The following is an 18,225-nucleotide window of genomic DNA, read 5'->3' as shown; positions in this document are numbered from 1 at the left end:
TGCTCTAATTTCCTAAACAGTCCTCTTACGTTCGCAGGACTGCCCTACACTTAGCCTGCACGAGCGGCCAGTCACCAGTGGTGACTCTCCTTATAGGGTGGCGTTGTGATCTGAATGCTCGTGACAAGGAAGGCAAGACAGCTCTCATCAAGGTGTGTAGCAGCCAACCGTGTCCACGTGAGATGGATTTGATTTAATTACTTAGAATAAAAATGAATTTACCTGTTTTAAATATGATGAACTGCTGGGACTTGAGGAATGTTAACTTGGAATGCCTGGCACTTACAGTCTGTTTCTTGCTGCGATACCAACAGGCTGTACAATGCCGGAAAGAAGCGTGTGTCAGTATCCTGCTGGAACAGGGTGCTGACCCAAATCTTGCGGACGACTTTCAAAACACTGCTCTGCATTACGCCGTCTTGGCTGGAAATACATCAGTTGCAGCAGAGCTGCTCCGCTATGATGCAAATATCGAGGCAATAAACGAGGTATAGCTCAACTGACTTTATTTACAAGATATTTGAAATACAGGGTCTTTTCTAGCTATAGGTGTTTTATTTATAGTAATATGTTTATTGAATACAATACATCAGGCCCTGTTATCATGGAAACAACTCCAAAGCCAAGGCCAGAGGCTAGAGGTAGTGCCCACAGAAAGGGCAGAGCTCTGTCTCCCAGCCACACTTGTACCCCAGAAGGAACAACTTCCCATTAGGAAGTGCCTGGGAGTGGGTGGTAGGCTCAGAGCCTACAGAAGATGAAGGCTTGCGGGGAGTGAAGTGATGGCAGGGGCTGGGTGCCTGCCTGGGGATGGGTGGGAGGAGGAAGGAACCCAGTACCCAGCAGGGGGAGCTGGGTGACTGCACCTGGGCAGGGGAGGCAGCAAGCCACAGGCCCTGAGCACCCCAGGATCCCAGGTTCTCGAATCTGGGCAAGTGAGGTCAGGTCCTGTTTGACAGCCAGCAGGGGCATTCACTTGTGCTGGTGGCCACATGGCCCTGTACGTACACCTTCACCTTGGGGTCTTCCACGCTCAGCCTGGTGCAGCTCCCCTGCGGGGCTGTGGCTGTAGGTGGGGATCAAGTGATGGCGCAGCTGGTCCTCCTGCTTTTTCTCCTGGCTCTCCCCTGAAGATTTTGATTGAATAAATGTACTCAGGTCTAGACGCAGGTATTTAGAAATACTTCCCTGAGATTCTGATACAACCCTTGGTTAAGGACTATTGAATGGATTCGTGTAATGCATGTAAATTCACAGATCTCAAAAATAAGACATCTCTGGAAGAGCGGGGGTTTGATAGATGCTACTGCTTTCAGTGCTCTGCTTTCCAGCCATGTTAGCCTGACTTTTACCCGTCTCTTCCTCTGTGACTGAGGAGTTTATTGGCAATATTACTGGCAGTATCTATTGCCTGGAAGAATAGCTCCTTTTCCTTTCTAACCACTGATCATTCAGTGGCACTCAGTCTTAGAAACTTGCTTGTGGTGAGTGATTCAATAAGTAGAGTCGGACCCTTTATAAAGATTTTGCACCTTTTGTTCCCATCCAGGTCATTAGGTCAACAGGGTTTTTCTGATTGCAATAAGAAATCATGAGCCTTCTTTTGGTTAAAGCTGTGTAACGGACTCTTGCAATATATCTGTTAGATTCACTGAGCTCTAGCATAATCAAGATGACAGTTTTTTTTTTAAATTAAAGTCTAATTGATTTACAGTGTTGTGATAGTTTCTGGTGTACAGCAAAGTGATTCAGTTATATATATATTCTTATTCAGTTATATATATCCTTATTCAGTTATATATACATTCTTAGTTATATATATATTGTTGTTCAGTTATATATATATTCTTACTCAGTTATGTATATTCTCATTCAGTTATATATATAGTTACTCAGTTATATATATTATTCAGTTATATATACATTCTTAGTCAGATATACACACACACACACACATATTCTTTTCCATTATGGTTTATTACAGGATATTGAGTATAGTTCCCTGTAGTATATACAGTAGGACTTTGTTGTTCATCTATTTTATATGTAGTAATTTGTATCTGCTAGTCCAAAACTGCTAATTTATTCCTCTTCCACCCCCTTTCCCCTTTGGTAACCATCAGTTTGTTTTCTATGTCTGTGAGTCTATTTCTGTTTTGTAAATAAGTTCATTTGTATCGCATTTTTAGAATCCACACGTTAAGTGATATCCTATGGGATTTCTCTTTCACTTTCTGACTTACCTCACTCAGTATGATAATCTCTAGGTCCTTCCATGTTGCTGCAAATGGCATTATTTCATTCTTTTTTATGGCTGAGTTATATTGCATTATATATAAGTATACCATGCAAGATGGCAGTTTTAAACATCAAGACCCATGACATTAGTAACAAATTGGAATTGTTCTAATAATTTAGTTTCAGCCATCTCATGAACTAATTATCCATTTGATTAACAATCGGGGAGAATTAGATACAGGTAGATTGTAGCTTTAGTAGGCATTGGAAACATTCTTGAAGTGGGTATTATGAGTCTTAATCACAATTTTTATTACGTTGGGGCCCAGTGTTTTTGTGTGTAAGACGTATGATTATAAAGAAAGGCAAGGTTTTACATACAAATAGTTGATTTATACCCAACTATTTGGAAACACAGCAAACATAAAAACACAAGTGGGCTATAGACTAAACATGGCCCTGGATATGTTCAGTTTGTCTCCACACATTGAGTCAACATTTAAAATTTAGGAGACTTGTGCAGAAATCTACACTTCAGAACTTCTCCTAAAGAATCAAATCTGGTCCCCCTTGAGCCCAGGCCTGTGTGGTCTGCTCTGCAGAGGTGGCCCCTTCTCGGTGGGGCGTGTGTTCTCCAGTTTGCTGTCCTCACTTGTGACCTTCACTTACTCGGGCCACCTATGTTGCCTCTGTAAGCATTTGAATTTACAATTCCTGTTGTATATTTTGATAAATATTTCAAGATTTTAAAGATAGTCTATATTAATTTATAGTCTACTTCATATTTTATAATAATCCCTAAGAGTGGGATGGAATTTTTCAAATTAGAATTTATAAGTTGGTTTAAGAAAAACTTTTTCTTTACATGCAAGTAGTCATATTCCCATTGGAATGTCTGCAAGCTTTATGAGATCAGTCGTAGTTGTAATTGGATAGGTTATGCATGTTGCAGACAGTATGGTATCTTTCTCCTCAGCGTGGCTCCTTAGAAATGTAGTTGATTCGGCAGCTAAATGGTTCTCTCTCTGGAGCAGTGTTTAGAGTGTCGGGAGTAGTAGTTGAGCAGTAAGGTAACTAGAGAATGCCTGACACACGCTGCAATAGAAGCGAAGGTTCTTGGAACCAGCAAATGTCTGAAGTGGGTTTCAGAGAGTGACTTCACAGGGAAACTTTGGATGAGGTCAAGGAGGAACCTTTTAAAGAGAAGGAGCACAGAGCGGCGAGGAGGAAGGGGCTACTTTTTATTTACTTTATACTGTATGTTTAAGTTGAAAGAGTGAAGTTTTTAAATTCAGTTTTGAAATTTATATGTAATTTTGTACATTGTCAACTGTTTTTACTATTTTACAGTATAACATGACACCATTTTTACTCGCCGTCAGGAAGAACAAAGAAGAAATGGTCAAATTTTTGATGGAGAACGGGGCAAATGTACATGCAGTTGACAAGCTGCAAAGGTACAATAGTTTGTTCTCTCTCTCTCTCTCTTTTTGTTTAATCTTAATGTTGTTCTAGAATAGTAACAGCCAATCAGAAAGATTAACCTAATAAGAAGAGGATTAAGTTAGAATCAACACATCATCAGTTAGGTAGAAAAGCAATTATTCTGCCTGGTGTCACAAAGAACCGTATGCAGCAGGATTCATCTTCCTTTATGATAGTGACTGATGTAATTTGCAACCTGATTTTTTTGGTCATACGGTCTTAAAATAGTTCAGGGGTTTCATTTCAGTTTTATTAGTATGGACTCTAGTTTTTATTTACTTTATGAGACTGTTGAAGTTCTTCATTCTTTTATAATTTGTTTTAACCTCTTCTTGGTATATATTTTTTTCTGAAAAGATGCATATTAAACAAAGAGGAGTTTGTTTTGCTTTTTGGATGACTCTGCTTTAAATTACTTTCTTTGAAGGATACTGATGTTATTAGGTTATCACTGAGTGAGTATCACTAAGAGAGTAACTATGACCAGATACTGTGGGCTCGTCAGTTTTTATCCTTTTTCATTTCTAGTACAGTTTGATGTTTTTATTTTTAATTGATAATGGTAGAAGGAAGAAAAATAGCTTTAATTATTGAATAAACATTCCCTTTAAAGAAGACAAGTCTTAGGTGGATGATAAAGAGGAAAGAGCTGGGCTTTAGAGTCAGACGAGGTTGAATTCCCAGCTCTCCGGCTGGCCAGGTGTGTTACCTGGGGGACATGACTTATCACCAACCAGTATGTTTCCTGTCACGTAAAGGAGGGTCGTAGTACATCCTTCAAGGAGGGTTGTGCCTAAGAAAGTCCATGCGTAGACTGTTCAGGTTAGTGCCGGGCACATGCTTCTCAGCGTGATTAACTGCAGCCGTGACTATTTTTATTGCCTTTTTTATTCATATTACTGTTTTCAGCCTGCAAACAGCTTCTCCTTACCTGACCTCTAGCTGATTTTAAAGTATTGTATTTCAGACGAGGGAAGAAATGGGGAATCCTTTATTTAAATCTTTACCTACTTCAGATAAGTGACCTCAGCATCCTTCTCCATCAGAGGACTTTAAATTAGCAACTTCTACTATGTGCTACCCAAGTAGGACAGGAGGCTTCTTTTTTGTCCCTCTGTTTTAGCCTTGGAGGTAGTTTGCAAAGATGAGCACTCAAGCATGTAAATGGTCAGTTCTCCAGGGGTGGGCAGGATATTAACTTGGTAAAATAGATCAAATTAACTGTTTAAGTTAAGCTAACTAAGTTCCTAAGGGTGAAGTTGTCTCTTTTATTTTAGATCAGCACTCACACTTGCTGTGTATCATGACTCACCGGACATAGTCAAGCTGCTTCTTGAGAAACGTGTTAATGCCGATTCGCTAGATTCACACGGACGGACTGCTGAAGAATATGCTTATTGTAATGGTTTTGAACAGTAAGTGTTTACATTAAAGTGCCAGTTCTCTCGAAACTGTTGAAAATGACCTAACTGTTACTTGTTACGTGACAGGTGAGAGTTCCTAGTTGGGAGCAGGCACTTTGGGGATGGCAGTGAGACCCTCCACATCATCAGCTGGAAACCAGCAAAAGGCCAGACTAGTGAGATGGAGCAGTGGGCACAGGGTTCTTTATCTCAGGGTTTGTAAGGTGTTTATCCTTAGGGTCCTGCTGTTCTCCATTTCATTCCAGTGTAACCCCAATGCATGGGGTACAAATAATGTCACATATCTGATTTTTCTAACTAGTTGTTTGGGTCTTAAAATGTTTAGTAGAGCAGAAAATCCTGTATTTTCCTGTGGGAACTTTCTTCTGTAATCTTGCTGTTGAATTTTCCAAGAACCTAAGGGATTGCCTAAGATCACAGTGACAGTCCTCTCCCACAAGGCATTGGGGCAGGGCGAGGGCATTCTAATCGTTCTCTTGTTTCCCTTGATTCTGTTGCTGCAGCATTGGTACTAAAACTGGTTTTAACAGGATCTCTTCGGCAGCTGGGTCTGGGGTCTGGATGTTGCTCTCTAAAGACCTTTAATAAAATTTTTAAAAGAAGAAAAGGAAAAAGAAACTGGTCCTGCAGTCGGGTCATGATTGACCTCTGCTCCCGGGATGCCTGTGCTGATCCAGTTTCCGCGGTCTTCGTGGCGATGGACACGTAAACTTAAGAGTGACAGCTTGTTTAGTTCTCATACATATGCTTGTATGAGGTCATATATTTATAAATAAGTTTAACTACAAGTTATATAGTAGCTGAGGTGCCGTGAATTATAAACCACGAAGAACAGCTAGTCACCGTAATTTGTAACATTTTCTGAAAACTGCCACATTTAGATGTTACACCTATGAAAAAAACACACATTGGGTTTTATTTGGGATTCTCAAATAGTTCCAGCATTAAAGTTCAAGAACAAATTATTCCATTCTTCCACTGTTTCTCTGAGCATCTGGGGGATACATTATCTCATTAAATCTTATATTAAATCTAATACTCTTACGAGTATTAATAACTAACTGCCTGACAGTAAGATCCCAGTTTTATAAAGGGAGACTTTGAGCTGAAGAGAAGCACCTTGTCCAGGAACAAATAGCTGTTGGTTATAGAGCTGGGACTTCTGAGTTCGAGATACTTTCCGTATGTCAGGGTCGCTCTAGTTAACTTTTACTGAGCTGTACTGCCCTCAGTTCATGACTACTTCACCTTACTTTTTTTCCTTTTTAAGTATACATCCTAAATTTAAAAGTGTAGATTGTACAAATTTGAAATATATGGGACAATTGAAGTTTTGATATTACCTCTGATATTGTCTGAAATAATCTAAGAACTTAATATATTTGGTAATTGTTTTTCATATTAGCATTCAAGTACTAATATTTATTTATCACTTTATACATAGCCTTTACCAACTGATTGTCGACTACAGAGCCGGAAAGATACCGAATACTTCCCCTCAAAATAGCGACCTAGGACAGAGTTCTGGTAATAAGTTACTGTTGTTGGGCCCACCGTAGATACGGAAGTAAGATTGAGGAAATTTTGATAATGAAAGGGCAGTGATGAAAGCCAGTGTGTAAATTTCATGTATGTTTTCATTTTTTTAATTAGTTTTTTCTTAATGGTCTAGTATTCAGAAGTATTTAAGAAGTTAATTGTAGGTAATTTAAAATCTGAGACAATATTGTCTTAAAAGAAATTCATTTGTTTAATCATGGCCCCTGAAATCCCGTATTATATCTTTGTGTAAGTAAGAAAAATAGGTTTTTTACTTTGTTGTACATTTCCTGTAACATTATAACAAGTTGGCCTTGTTACAGAACTGGATCTTTAATTTTTACAGCAAATGGATTACATTGGGTAAATGAATGCTAGTTATTGCATAGTGATTAGTCTCACTAAAAAGTGATTGTCTTTAAAACTGGGAGCTCGGCAATACCTTCCTGGTGCTGTAAACAAATGGCCAACAATTAGAACTGCACAGCTGGGCCAGTGTGCAGCATACTAATAAGAGATTGTTTTTTAAAGGTACCTAGTGATAGGGCAGAAGTCAGGAAAGCAGTGCCTTGTTGAGAAGCACTGGTTACTTTTCACATCATTACACGAACAAGGGCTCTCTCACCAGTTTCATTCCTCAGAAGTGCAAACAATGAGATATGCTGCCTTCATGAGAGTCAGATGTTTTCTTCTTTTTTGGGGATACTTGTCATGAAACTATATTTTGTTAGAACAAGATTTTCTATTGCCATTAGTTGAAGGATTGTCATAATAAGTATTCAAATAGCACAACTCAGGACTCAACAAATTGTAATAAAAGCACAGAAGTGCTTCACATAAAAAAAAAAAAAGACGACTGTGTTGCCTAGGTGTGACCCCTCGCGTGCTGTTCAGTCTGAACTGTATGAGGGCACCTTTAACTTGGTAGACCTTGATCAAGCAAAGAACTTCTGTTGTAGGAAATACAAAGATGGAAAAGACAGAGATTTGGTCTTCAAGGTGCTCATAACACAACAGAGTTGCCCCTGGTTAATGTCTGTTTTTTTTAACAGGACTTTCAAAGAAAACATTCTTATCTGTTAATTCATCCACTTAACAGATGACTATCAAGTGTGTTTTAGGTAGTAAGCACCACTCTGACATTACAGAATGCAAACAGGTCAAAAGCACAGTTCCTGGCCTCCGGGAGCTTGTTACTGTCATCACCATTTTTATGATTGGCTTTACTTTATTCTGTGCTTACTGTGTCCCAGAGCCCACGAGGACTTTGTAACTGTCTTTATGTATTTTTTATTGGTATTTAACATGTGCCAAATACTTCAAGTCCATGGTGAGGAAAGAAGTTTTTTAAAAGTGTGTAGGATGTCAGGTAAGCCATGCAGAGCGAGTAGAAGTTTGCCAGGGAAGGAGGCAGAAGGGCAGTGTTTGGTGGGTGGAACATCTTTGAAGATTACATTTGGCAGAAAGGACAGCGGTGCAAAGGCTAAGATGTGCCAGTGAACTTTGCAGGATCTATGAGTTTCATTTTGTTGGTGCAGAAAGGATGCTGTAGGAATGGTTGGGAACGAGGTGACTACCTAGCTCAGGCAGGCTTCTGAAAGCCTTTCTAGTAGTATAGAAAGGAGGAGGTCTGCTGTAGACCTTGGGAAATTTGTCAGAATGCTTTTAGCTGCAAATAATAATAGGAGCCCTAAGTAACAGTGGCTACAGCAACAGGAGTCAGGATTGTTTAGAAGGTTCGGTGATGTCATCAGGATCCCAGATGCTGTCCCTCCTTCAGCTGTGAGGCTGCTGGTGTTTGATGTCGCCTTTCCTGGTCTGCTGATTAGCAGCAGCTCCAAGCATCATCTTCTCACATGACAATATCCGCAGGCGAGGAGGGCTGCTTCTCTCTGCATGTTTTCTGTAACTAGGAAGGAAACAGACGCTTCCGTAGACTTCCCCTAGCATCTTATTGGCTGGGCTACATCACATGCTCATTCCTAAAGCAGCCACTGGGAAAGGAAATGCAGTTACTGTGATGACCGTAAAACAATCATTTCTCTTTCTGCAGCTAAGGAGAGTTTACCTTCTTCTCATCCTGGGGCAGAAAATATCCAAGAAAAGTTGCAATTGTCCAGCAAGGACAACAAAGAAGAAGTGGTTGTCGAGTTGGGAACCAACAATGGCAGCTGCATGGATTCAGTGAAGAATGTTGAGCAGAAGAGTAAGAAGATTCGATTTGAGTCTTAGGGTTTCCTGTTATGACATAAAGCAGGGATGCACAAGCTTTTTCTGTAAAGGGCCAGAGAGTCAATATTTTAGGCCATGTGGTGTCTGTCACATCCACTCATGTCTGCCATTGCAGTGTGAAAGCAGCCCTAGACCGTATGTGAGCGAATAGGGATGACCGTGCCCAGATAACACGAGGCTGACAAAGCCAAATGGTGGGGTGGGTTTGTCCCGTGGGTGTCGTCCAGAAACACCACGCTATGTAAGCTTGACACTGTCAGTTTATGATACTGATTCTACTAATGATTATCATTCTTTTGTGAGTCTCATCAAGTTTGGTTGGGATTTTGGTCCTTGAAAACAGCAGTTCACTTTAAAATATCAAATTTGGATAAACACCCTCTTTTTTTTGATAAATATAAAGGAGGGGAAGTGGTTTTTATGCATTAATTACCTACCCAGGAGTATACCAGTATTCACTCAAGTGTGTAGTCTCCAGGTGTGGTCCCAATGGAATGCTTTTTAACAAAAACGTTGGTCTTATACTTTTAATATTCTGTGTTTTTCTATTGCCCGTATAAACTATTTTACTTTCTTCTTTAATAGAGGTTTCAGTGACTAAGGTTGCACCGAGGTTTGAAGACATCTCTGTAAGCAGGTAGGATTTTATGGATTTTTAAAAATTACATGTTGACTAAGGGAACACAGAGAAAAGAAACAAGGCTTCTTGAGTGTCCTACTGTGGGTTAGACACCGTATTATGTACTTAGCATTTGTTACCTCATACAGTCCCCACAACAGCTTTGCAGAGTAGCTGTGCTGTTATAGCTTACTTCTAGTTAATTAGGCAACTGTAGTTTAAGGAGGTTGACTAGTTGACCCATGATTCCATGGTTAACAAGTAGTTGACCTGTGACTTAACCATCAGGCAGCCTGGCTCCCAAATCTGCTTTCTCATCCCTCAGCATAGACTTGTGTGACTTGTTTGTTTAAAGAAATGAACTCACTCATTTTTGATGTGTATTTTTCTCCAAAGTATTTCACCCAAACATGATATTGATGATTCACGGCCTCCATCAGATGGTAACTTAGATCTTGCTCCCAAGGTAAAGTGTTTTCTTGTGAAATTAATTTTTCTGCTCTGAATTTAGTTCTGTGTAGTATTTACTCTTAAAATTTAGCAGTGTTCTGCTTATCATTGTTTTATATTTGTATGAGAAAGTTGGTCAGAGTAAACCATTTTATGAAAATATGGCAGGTTTATTTTTTCTTTTCTTTTTTTTTTTTTTTTTTACTTTGATAAATACTGAAGATGAGGCTGAAGCAAAATGGACTAGAAAATAGATCGTGACAGGAAAATTGTATTGTGGAAAGGTTTCCCACAACAGAGGAGGTGTGAAGCTTGGCCAAGGATAAGGATTCTTTGACTTTCAAACCACACTGACAGCACTTGTATAATACTCGTGCCTCAGGGACATCTTCAGTGCACACAGCTACGTACTGTGATAATCATGGCCTCTTCCTGGGGCCTTTCAGTTCCAAAACTTACATAGCATGTATCTTTTTTTTTTTTTCCCCCTTGGACACTTTTTATTTTGGTATCAGAGAGTTGTGAGGAAAGAGGGTTTTTTTTTGTTTTTTGTTTTTGTTTTTTTTTTTTACTTTATTTCTATCTCTGGTTCTGCATTAAGACTAAAATAATAGTTGAAATTCTAGAAATTTAGAAATTAAAATTCTGTTTCTCAAAATCCGTATTATAAAGAGATTCCTCTGTGTTTTCTAAATTATCCCATTACAAGTATATTCAAAACTCTGCATCTAACTGAAGAATACATGTTTTTCCTAAGATAACAGCCAGCTTTAAAAGTAGATTCTTAATAACAACCATATGATGAAACCTATTTCAGAATTCTTTTGTATTACAGTTTTAAAAAGTATGTCCAGTTCTCGTGTCCCATTCTAAAATTTCAAGTTTCAGACATTTTGTAGTATAGTTATTTACATATTCATCTTATAGCCCCTGCATCAGTATACACCGCTAGAGATTAGGGAACATAATTGTGCATTTCCTGGAGCACCGAGAATGAGGTCTTAAATGTAAGAAGCATTTTATTATTTTTTGAATGTGAATGCATGAAGAGACATGGAATTCTGCATCATGCTGCACGTACTGTAACATGCACACTCCATCATAATGAAATCTGTTTGATGGTACAGGTAATATAATATGCGTACTATGTCATAGTGAAATCTATTCAAATTCTAAAAATATGACTTAAATTTCTATTCCCTTTATTTAGGCTGTAAAAGTTCAGTTGTTATGAGAGGAAGTATGTCATAAATGCCAAGGAAGTAGATAAGAAGTGTGTGATAAGTAGGAAGAGGTTACAGTCTGTTTTTCAGTATCCACCAACTGTGAGCTTAGAATTTGAGATGAAAACTTTTTAACCTTCTTTTAGCCCCCTCTCATGTTCCATTAAATATATCTTTTCAAGCTATATATTATCCTTAGAATCCTGATTACCAGTTCTTTGTCTAGGTGGAAATTTGATATGTTAGGAACTTTCTAAAATCTATTTTTCTCTCTCTCTAGTAGTAATTTGCAGCGTTCAGGTAGTGAGAGACGACCATGTTCAATTGAGTGAGAGTGACAAAATTTAACTCTCACTTACAGTAGTATTTACAAACAAACAGTTGTAGAGTAATACAGGTCAGCATTATTGGGGATATACTATGAACAAAGGCCTTTGTTTTATATATATGTTTCATATATCATGTATTTTGATATTTTTATAAAATTTGTTGAAGAATATATATACTTGCATATATAATTCATATATTTTTATATATATAATAAAAAGGTAAAACAGAGGCTTTCACTCATGGTATATCCCTAACAATACTGATACATCCCTGATCTATTATATATAGATGCTAAAATATATATATTTCTCCACATGCCTTGTTATACTTACATTTTCCTTTTTTTCTTGCCTTAAGTTTGTACTTGACTAGTCAGGTCTCATTTTTTCTTTTCTTCCTCCTCCCCACTTTTTTTTTTTAATGGTTTGTCCCAAACCTAATATTTCTTTGCAGAAAACACTTCTTCAGTGTCTGTTCTTTCAGTCCATCTCACTCTGCCTCTGTGAACATATTTAGTGACAGTTTTCTGTTTACTGTGTGTGTGGCTTTCACTCATGAGTCATTGCCCCTCAGAATTACTTTTGTTTTTATTCCTCTTTCTTAGAAGTAACTGAATTTGAACAATCATTTGTCTTTAGCTTTTTGGCGAATGGAATAAAAGTAGCTTATACTGTTTGTTGTTCTAACTCATCCAAATAAGATACTGCTAAAAAGTAAACTCTCATATTTCCCCCATGAGAGATCATTCACACATATATAAATCATGCAAGCATATTTCAAAATATAACAATTTAAATTTCTTAATGTTAGTTTTTTCAATAGGACTGTAAACTATGAGGGATAAGTTTTTGTTCTAGATCATTTTGGTCAAGAAAGTCATCTAATGGATACCATAGTGTTTGTATAATAATCAATGAGGGGTAAAGAAAGTAACATTTTGTTACCCCTGAGGTCATCTCTCATCATCCTCACCCCATGAGAAGATGTAGGTTGGTAACTGACAGACCCAGGACTTGAATCCATATCTGAATGACTCCAAAGCCAGCGCTCTTTGTGTTAGATCATCTAGGAATGGGGAATGTTAGTTACTTTTTTCAATTTCGTATTTGTTGTTCTTAAAGCTGCTATTTTCTTCTCTAGAAAGTCCGGCATCCAAGATTCGCAAAGCTAATTCAGGCCTGGGAAGAACCCATGATAAACAGTAAGTTATTTGAAGACTGTCTTTTTGTGTTTTCACTGATGAGAAATTACTGACAATTCCATCTACCATACCTTGTTTTCACTACAGCAGAGGCAAAAGATGGTGTTTTGAAACCAGGAACTAGCACCTTCTTTGAGGACAATAATTCTAATAATGAAAATGAAGATGCGGTTAGAACCTTTTCCCAACCATCAAGTGAAGTTTCAGGCTTTTCTCATCCTGCCTTCCCAGCACCGGAACCTCTCAGATCTTCAGCAGTCCTTGGTGTTACAGAGGTAAGTCGTTTTGTTTTTAACTTTTCCTTCCTGTGCTTTTTCACTTACCGTCCCCCTGATTCTCATGGGGATGAAAAGGATCCTACACAGGAATGGAAGTCCTCAAGATCACAATAGAAAACAGTGTGATAACAAGAGAGGTACACGTGCAGGACTGAGATTTGTAAAGGTTGGTGGCAATAAACAGTTCTCAAATATTCCATTAAGAAAAGAAAGAATAAGAAAGCAACTGGAAAGAACGGCTGGAGGAAAGAACGGCTGGATGAATATGAAGATGGGCAGGGGTACAAAGGGGAAAGATTCATCTAATAAGGACAAGATAAATGAGTGTCAAAATGAGAGAGATGATTATACAAAAAAAACAGCAGAAATAGTGGGGTTAAGTGAGAGCAGGAACTCTATAGTACAAATTATGATAGAAATTATCTCAAATTCAAATTAAGAGAAGGAAAAGTCAGCTCATGGAAAAAAGTGCTCAGACTCTTCTGAAGGACATATAGCTGATTTTATGAACAGCAGAAAGAAAATTTGATCCTCACCTTTTTTCTTTTTGGTTATAGAAGTTTGTTTTTTAATTCTAATGTAGTTGTTGTACAGTATTATATGAGTTACAGGTGTGCAGTAAAGTGATCTGGTTATACATACCTATGTATATATCTAATTCTTTTTCGTTCTTTTCCATTGTAGTTGTTTGTGAGATATTGAATATAGTTCCCAATGGAAGTTAGTTTTAACTTGAAGTTATTTTTTTAGAAATCCTCACATTTAAATTGATGAAGTGATGTCTTATATTTAATCCAGCAAATTTTGTCTCTCCATTCCGTTCCCAGTAACTGAGTTCTAGTTTTCCATGTGACTTCTCATGCTCGACCTTCGGCTCAGGCTGCCCTTTTTAGAACCCCCTTCACGTCTGCTCTTTGCACTGGGTCTGTCATTTAAGACACAGTCTTGTCTTCCCAGCGTTCCCGGAGCTATTGACACGCAGCAAGTCTCTTCTCTCCTTTGTGCCCTTACTGTGTCTGTTCACTGCAGGTGTAGAGCTGTTGAATGATACTTGTCTGTGTTGATTCATTTTCATGTGTCTCTACCTCCCCTAGAATATAGAGCAGAATCTGTCTTTTATGTAGATTGCCAGCTTCTCCCAGGGTAATGCCTATGATCTGATGCATACAGTAAATATATGTTGTCTTCCTGACTGAATGACCAAGTGTAGGAATATGATGTTTTCTGAAGTTGGGTTTTTGTTACATTTTGTTTTGTTTTTATAGGAAGAAACAACAAAGCCGAAAACTGGGGGAAAAGAGAACGGCACTCGGACTATCAACAGTGTTGTAAAGGAGCAAGCAGATCATAGCAAATTGATTTCTGTTGATGGAGTACACAAAAGTGACAGAGGTGGTAAGTCAGTGAGCATCTATGGATTTTCTTCTCTGTTTAAAACTAATGTGGTTGGAGGGGGGAGGGTATAGCTCAATGGGAGAGCGCATGCCTAGCATGCACGAGGTCCTGGGTTCAATTCCCAGTGCCACCATTAAAAAAACAAAAAAGCTAGTGTTAAAAATCTAAAGTGTGTAGATCCAAATATGATATCCATTTCTTAAGTGTTTTTCTTTTGCCGTCTTCTTTCATAAATACCCCAACTACGACCAAGTTTTCTTCCAGAAAATGCTTCAACCTTCTGAAATTCTTTTCTGCCACTTTAATTTATTGACATATTCATGAATCAAGATAGACTTATATATATATTTAAACTTCCCAGTGGTATGTGTTCTCATTAATGTATTCGTGACTGCATTTTGTAGGCGCAACTTCAGCTTTAGGATTAGAAGAAAAGGAAGATGTCAAATCACCCTTGGATTCTGAGGTGCTGCCTTCTATTATTATTTTCAGATATAAGCATTGCGTGATATTAAAACATAAATGGAGGGATGTTCTGACTTCACTTTCTCACTTCTGCATTTTCCCAGCAAAATTTTTTCCTCATTTTAACCCACACTTAGTAAAGTCATTCCGTGCTACATGTCATACCACTGCAGAGTGCACTTCTGTTAATTTTCCAGACTCACATAATGAAACTGGTGTATGTAGTGCAAAAGCCAAGGCTTAGAAGTCACAGGGAATCGGTTTGGGTTTTGAAGTTACCTTTTCTAAAAACTAAAAATAATTCTTGGTCAGCCTGTGACCAGATGTTTGTTTCTTTGTTATAAATGAATGTGTAAAACTCCTAGTGAGATTGAGAGAGAAACAGGTTGTACTAAAAAAAAAAACACGGTGTTTTTGTTTGTTTGTTTAACCACTTTGTCCTTGAAAAGACAGTGCCCAGTGCCTGTGACTTGAAAGTACTATTATATTTGGATTGTCAAGTAGATCTGCAATGAACATTTCAGGAGAAGCAAAAGCATGGGGAATAGTAATAAATATGTGGGGTTAAAATACCAGCAGTTTGGTTTAGTGATGTTTTACTGAGGACAGCGCATTTTGGGTAGGGAAAATAGCGTGCACTGAGTACCTCTATGGCGACCGGACTTGAAGGAAGCTAAGTGCAGGGTAGTGATGACCTATTCCAAGGTGACAGCCATGGAAAGAGGTAAGAAGAGCCTGAACTCTTGGATCTCGGCAGCTCCTGCCTAGTGGCACAGCACTGTATTTGAAGTCAGCAGACGTAGCATCCTGGTTCTGACCCACTGTGGCATCTTGGAAAAACTTGTCTGACTTATTTGAATGTCAGTGACCTCGTTCAAAAACATGGTACTGATACCTACCTCTCAGGTTATGTGTCATGAACAAAACTGGTAACAAATGTGAAAACACGTTGTCAACTGTAAAGGGTGCTATAGAAATGTAAGAGAATGAGCACAGTGGCCACTAGGGACCTAGTGAAATGCTGAGGACACTTTTTTAAAATCTGAAGGACAATAAAATGGGAAAGTTAGAGTGGGCGCGGGGATTTCTCATTTGGGCTATGTTGAGTGTCGGTAGACTATTATCGGACATCTCCGATAGGTATATAGTGCTTTGGTACTTGAAGCCCTCTGGGGAATTTAGACGTTTTGACCTTAAATAAATTCCTGTTCCTGAACACCAGCTATGCACCAGGCAGTTAGACACTGAATGTAGCAGTTGAGGGGTTAGGCTGTAGTGGCAGGAACAGAAGAACAAATAAACAGGAACCCTTTATCAGGGACAGTAAGTCCTTCACATAAGGAACGTGGAGAGCGTTAGGTTAGGCAACAGTAGGGGAGTTTGTAGTTAGGACGGGGGTGGAGTAAGGGTGGAATTTAGGTAGTCAGAAAAGAGCTGAGTGTGACCAAAGCTGCCAGATGATGGACAGGAAGGAGCCAGTCACACAAAGGTCCAGGGGAGGGATGTTCCAGACAGAACAGCGGGTCCCGTCTGCTCATCACGGTGCTCCAGCATCTTGGAGTGGCCAGGAAGCAGCGAGTGGGTAACCGTCCTTAGAATCACTGTTATTGCTGTGTGTAGAGAAGAGAGAATGTGCATCATAAGGGCCTGGCACATGCGGGTGGTCGCTAAACAGTGTTCTTATTCTTCCCTTGTTAAAGTAAAGCTTATGGTACTTTTTTGAAGAGCTGCATAGCTACATTTAAAATTTTTCTGCTGTTAATTTAAACAAATGTTTTTCTTTCTACTTTGGTACTTTATTCAACTATTTTCCCTGTCAATAAAAGTTTTATCAAATAATAGATTCTGCTAAGCCTTTGTTTACTGAAATGTAGCAGTTTCCACAGTGTTCTGTTAATACTCAACATGACAGACTCGAAGGCTTCTTTTCATGCCATGTGTGTTATTTTAATACTAAACACAATATGTGTACTAAGAAACATTTTAAATTTATAGCACATTTATTAAAGAATATTTAAATATCTATATTTTTAATTGTATTTTTTATTGAAGTGTAGTCAGTTTATAATGTTAGCTTCAAGTGTACTGCAAAGCAATTCAGTTACACATATAAAAATACATATTTTTTTCTAACGTCCTCTTCTTTTGTCGAGGAATGCAAAATGGAATTAGGTGTTTTGAAGTTAATTCTTTGTTGAAATCTGCATGTAAGTCAGTATTTTGTCTGTGAAAATATTTGCTCTAGATTTCCATGCTCAGTTTACAGAGTCAAAAGCCAACTGAAGATAAAAGATAGACTTGATCTGAAGAGTGTATATGAAATTTTCTATTTAAATGTTTGGGTTTCCAGGATATGCTTATTTTGTTTTCGAGTCTAATTGCTTTTAAAGTAGGAAATTAAAAAAAGAATAATAAGGTAGGAAACGCAGGTATTTTCTTAGAAAGGGATCAGGAAATCTTCATGTAATTCATTATTAATATTAATTTTAACAGAGTATCTCTGAGATTCAACTTCTGAACTGTGTTGATAATTTATCTGGAGCTGCAGGTCGAGGAGAAAAAAATACATTAAATGGACAAATAGAAAGTAAGTACTGTATTTTATTTAAAAAAATTCATTTTACAGAACGTTGATTTAAAACATGGATTTGGATCTATTCTCTCAGCCAAAGAAAATCACCTGTTGAACATATAGTGAGAAAAAAGAGGAGAAAAGGAAGTAAATTGTATATCTTACCAGGTGTCAGCAACAGATTAAACTAGAATGCTGTTTAAGGAGCTCAGTTGTTAGCTTTTTTTCAAGATGCTCTGTGACCTGAGGACAGTCAGGAAACCAGGAGGAGGGAAGGAGGGAGTGAAGAATGAGGGAGGTAGAGAGGAGGGGACTAAATGAAGGAAAAAGGGGGGGGTGTCCCTGGCAGGAGTTGGTAATGTAGAATAGTTCTTTAGAAGAAGGAAGAGAAGAGTGTTTGAAATGAGACGGGTATGAAGTGAGCTGCTTCCAGCACCAAAGCTTGTCCGGGAAGCACAGCAGGATGTCTCACTCCCTCGTCCCCCCGACCATTAGGAAGGCGGCGAGGACGGCGGTACCTGATCACGCAGAGCTGGGTGTGCCTGCCGTGGGTGAGCACAGGCGTGTGTGGTCAGCTGTCAATGTCTGGACCTTTGTGTCATGCAGCGTGTTGCTGCCTTATAGGATGGTGTCTCATAGGCCAACAGAAGAGTGGGAAAGAGGAAGAGAGCAGGGTGCCTTCCGGGGAGGTCAGGGGAGCTGGAGCCTGGTAAAGAGTCCCCTGAAAAGTCTGCAACTCCTGATGCAGCTTTTGGGGAAGTGTTACAGTGAGAC

The 18,225-nt window shown here is 38.6% G+C and overlaps 1 protein-coding gene across 10 annotated transcripts in view; it reads left to right on the top strand.

Annotated features, from left to right (window-relative positions):
• LOC135318481 (ankyrin repeat domain-containing protein 26-like) overlaps positions 1-18,225 on the top strand; it is a 71,604-nt gene that overhangs the window by 16,426 nt on the left and 36,953 nt on the right. For all 10 annotated transcript variants that reach the window (XM_064481734.1, XM_064481739.1, XM_064481742.1 and 7 more), the window contains 13 exons: positions 38-152; positions 315-488; positions 3,589-3,695; positions 5,001-5,138; positions 6,592-6,674; positions 8,740-8,892; positions 9,504-9,555; positions 9,934-10,003; positions 12,681-12,741; positions 12,829-13,016; positions 14,285-14,414; positions 14,819-14,880; positions 17,373-17,466. In XM_064481734.1, coding sequence (XP_064337804.1) covers positions 38-152; positions 315-488; positions 3,589-3,695; positions 5,001-5,138; positions 6,592-6,674; positions 8,740-8,892; positions 9,504-9,555; positions 9,934-10,003; positions 12,681-12,741; positions 12,829-13,016; positions 14,285-14,414; positions 14,819-14,880; positions 17,373-17,466 — 1,427 coding nt within the window. The remainder of the gene's footprint in view (positions 1-37; positions 153-314; positions 489-3,588; positions 3,696-5,000; positions 5,139-6,591; positions 6,675-8,739; positions 8,893-9,503; positions 9,556-9,933; positions 10,004-12,680; positions 12,742-12,828; positions 13,017-14,284; positions 14,415-14,818; positions 14,881-17,372; positions 17,467-18,225) is intronic.

This window comes from Camelus dromedarius, chromosome 33, assembly GCF_036321535.1.
Source record: "Camelus dromedarius isolate mCamDro1 chromosome 33, mCamDro1.pat, whole genome shotgun sequence".
NCBI classification, from domain to species: Eukaryota; Metazoa; Chordata; class Mammalia; order Artiodactyla; family Camelidae; genus Camelus; species Camelus dromedarius.
Note: the sequence above shows the minus strand (reverse complement) of the source record. Positions and strands in the feature narration are given on the sequence as shown.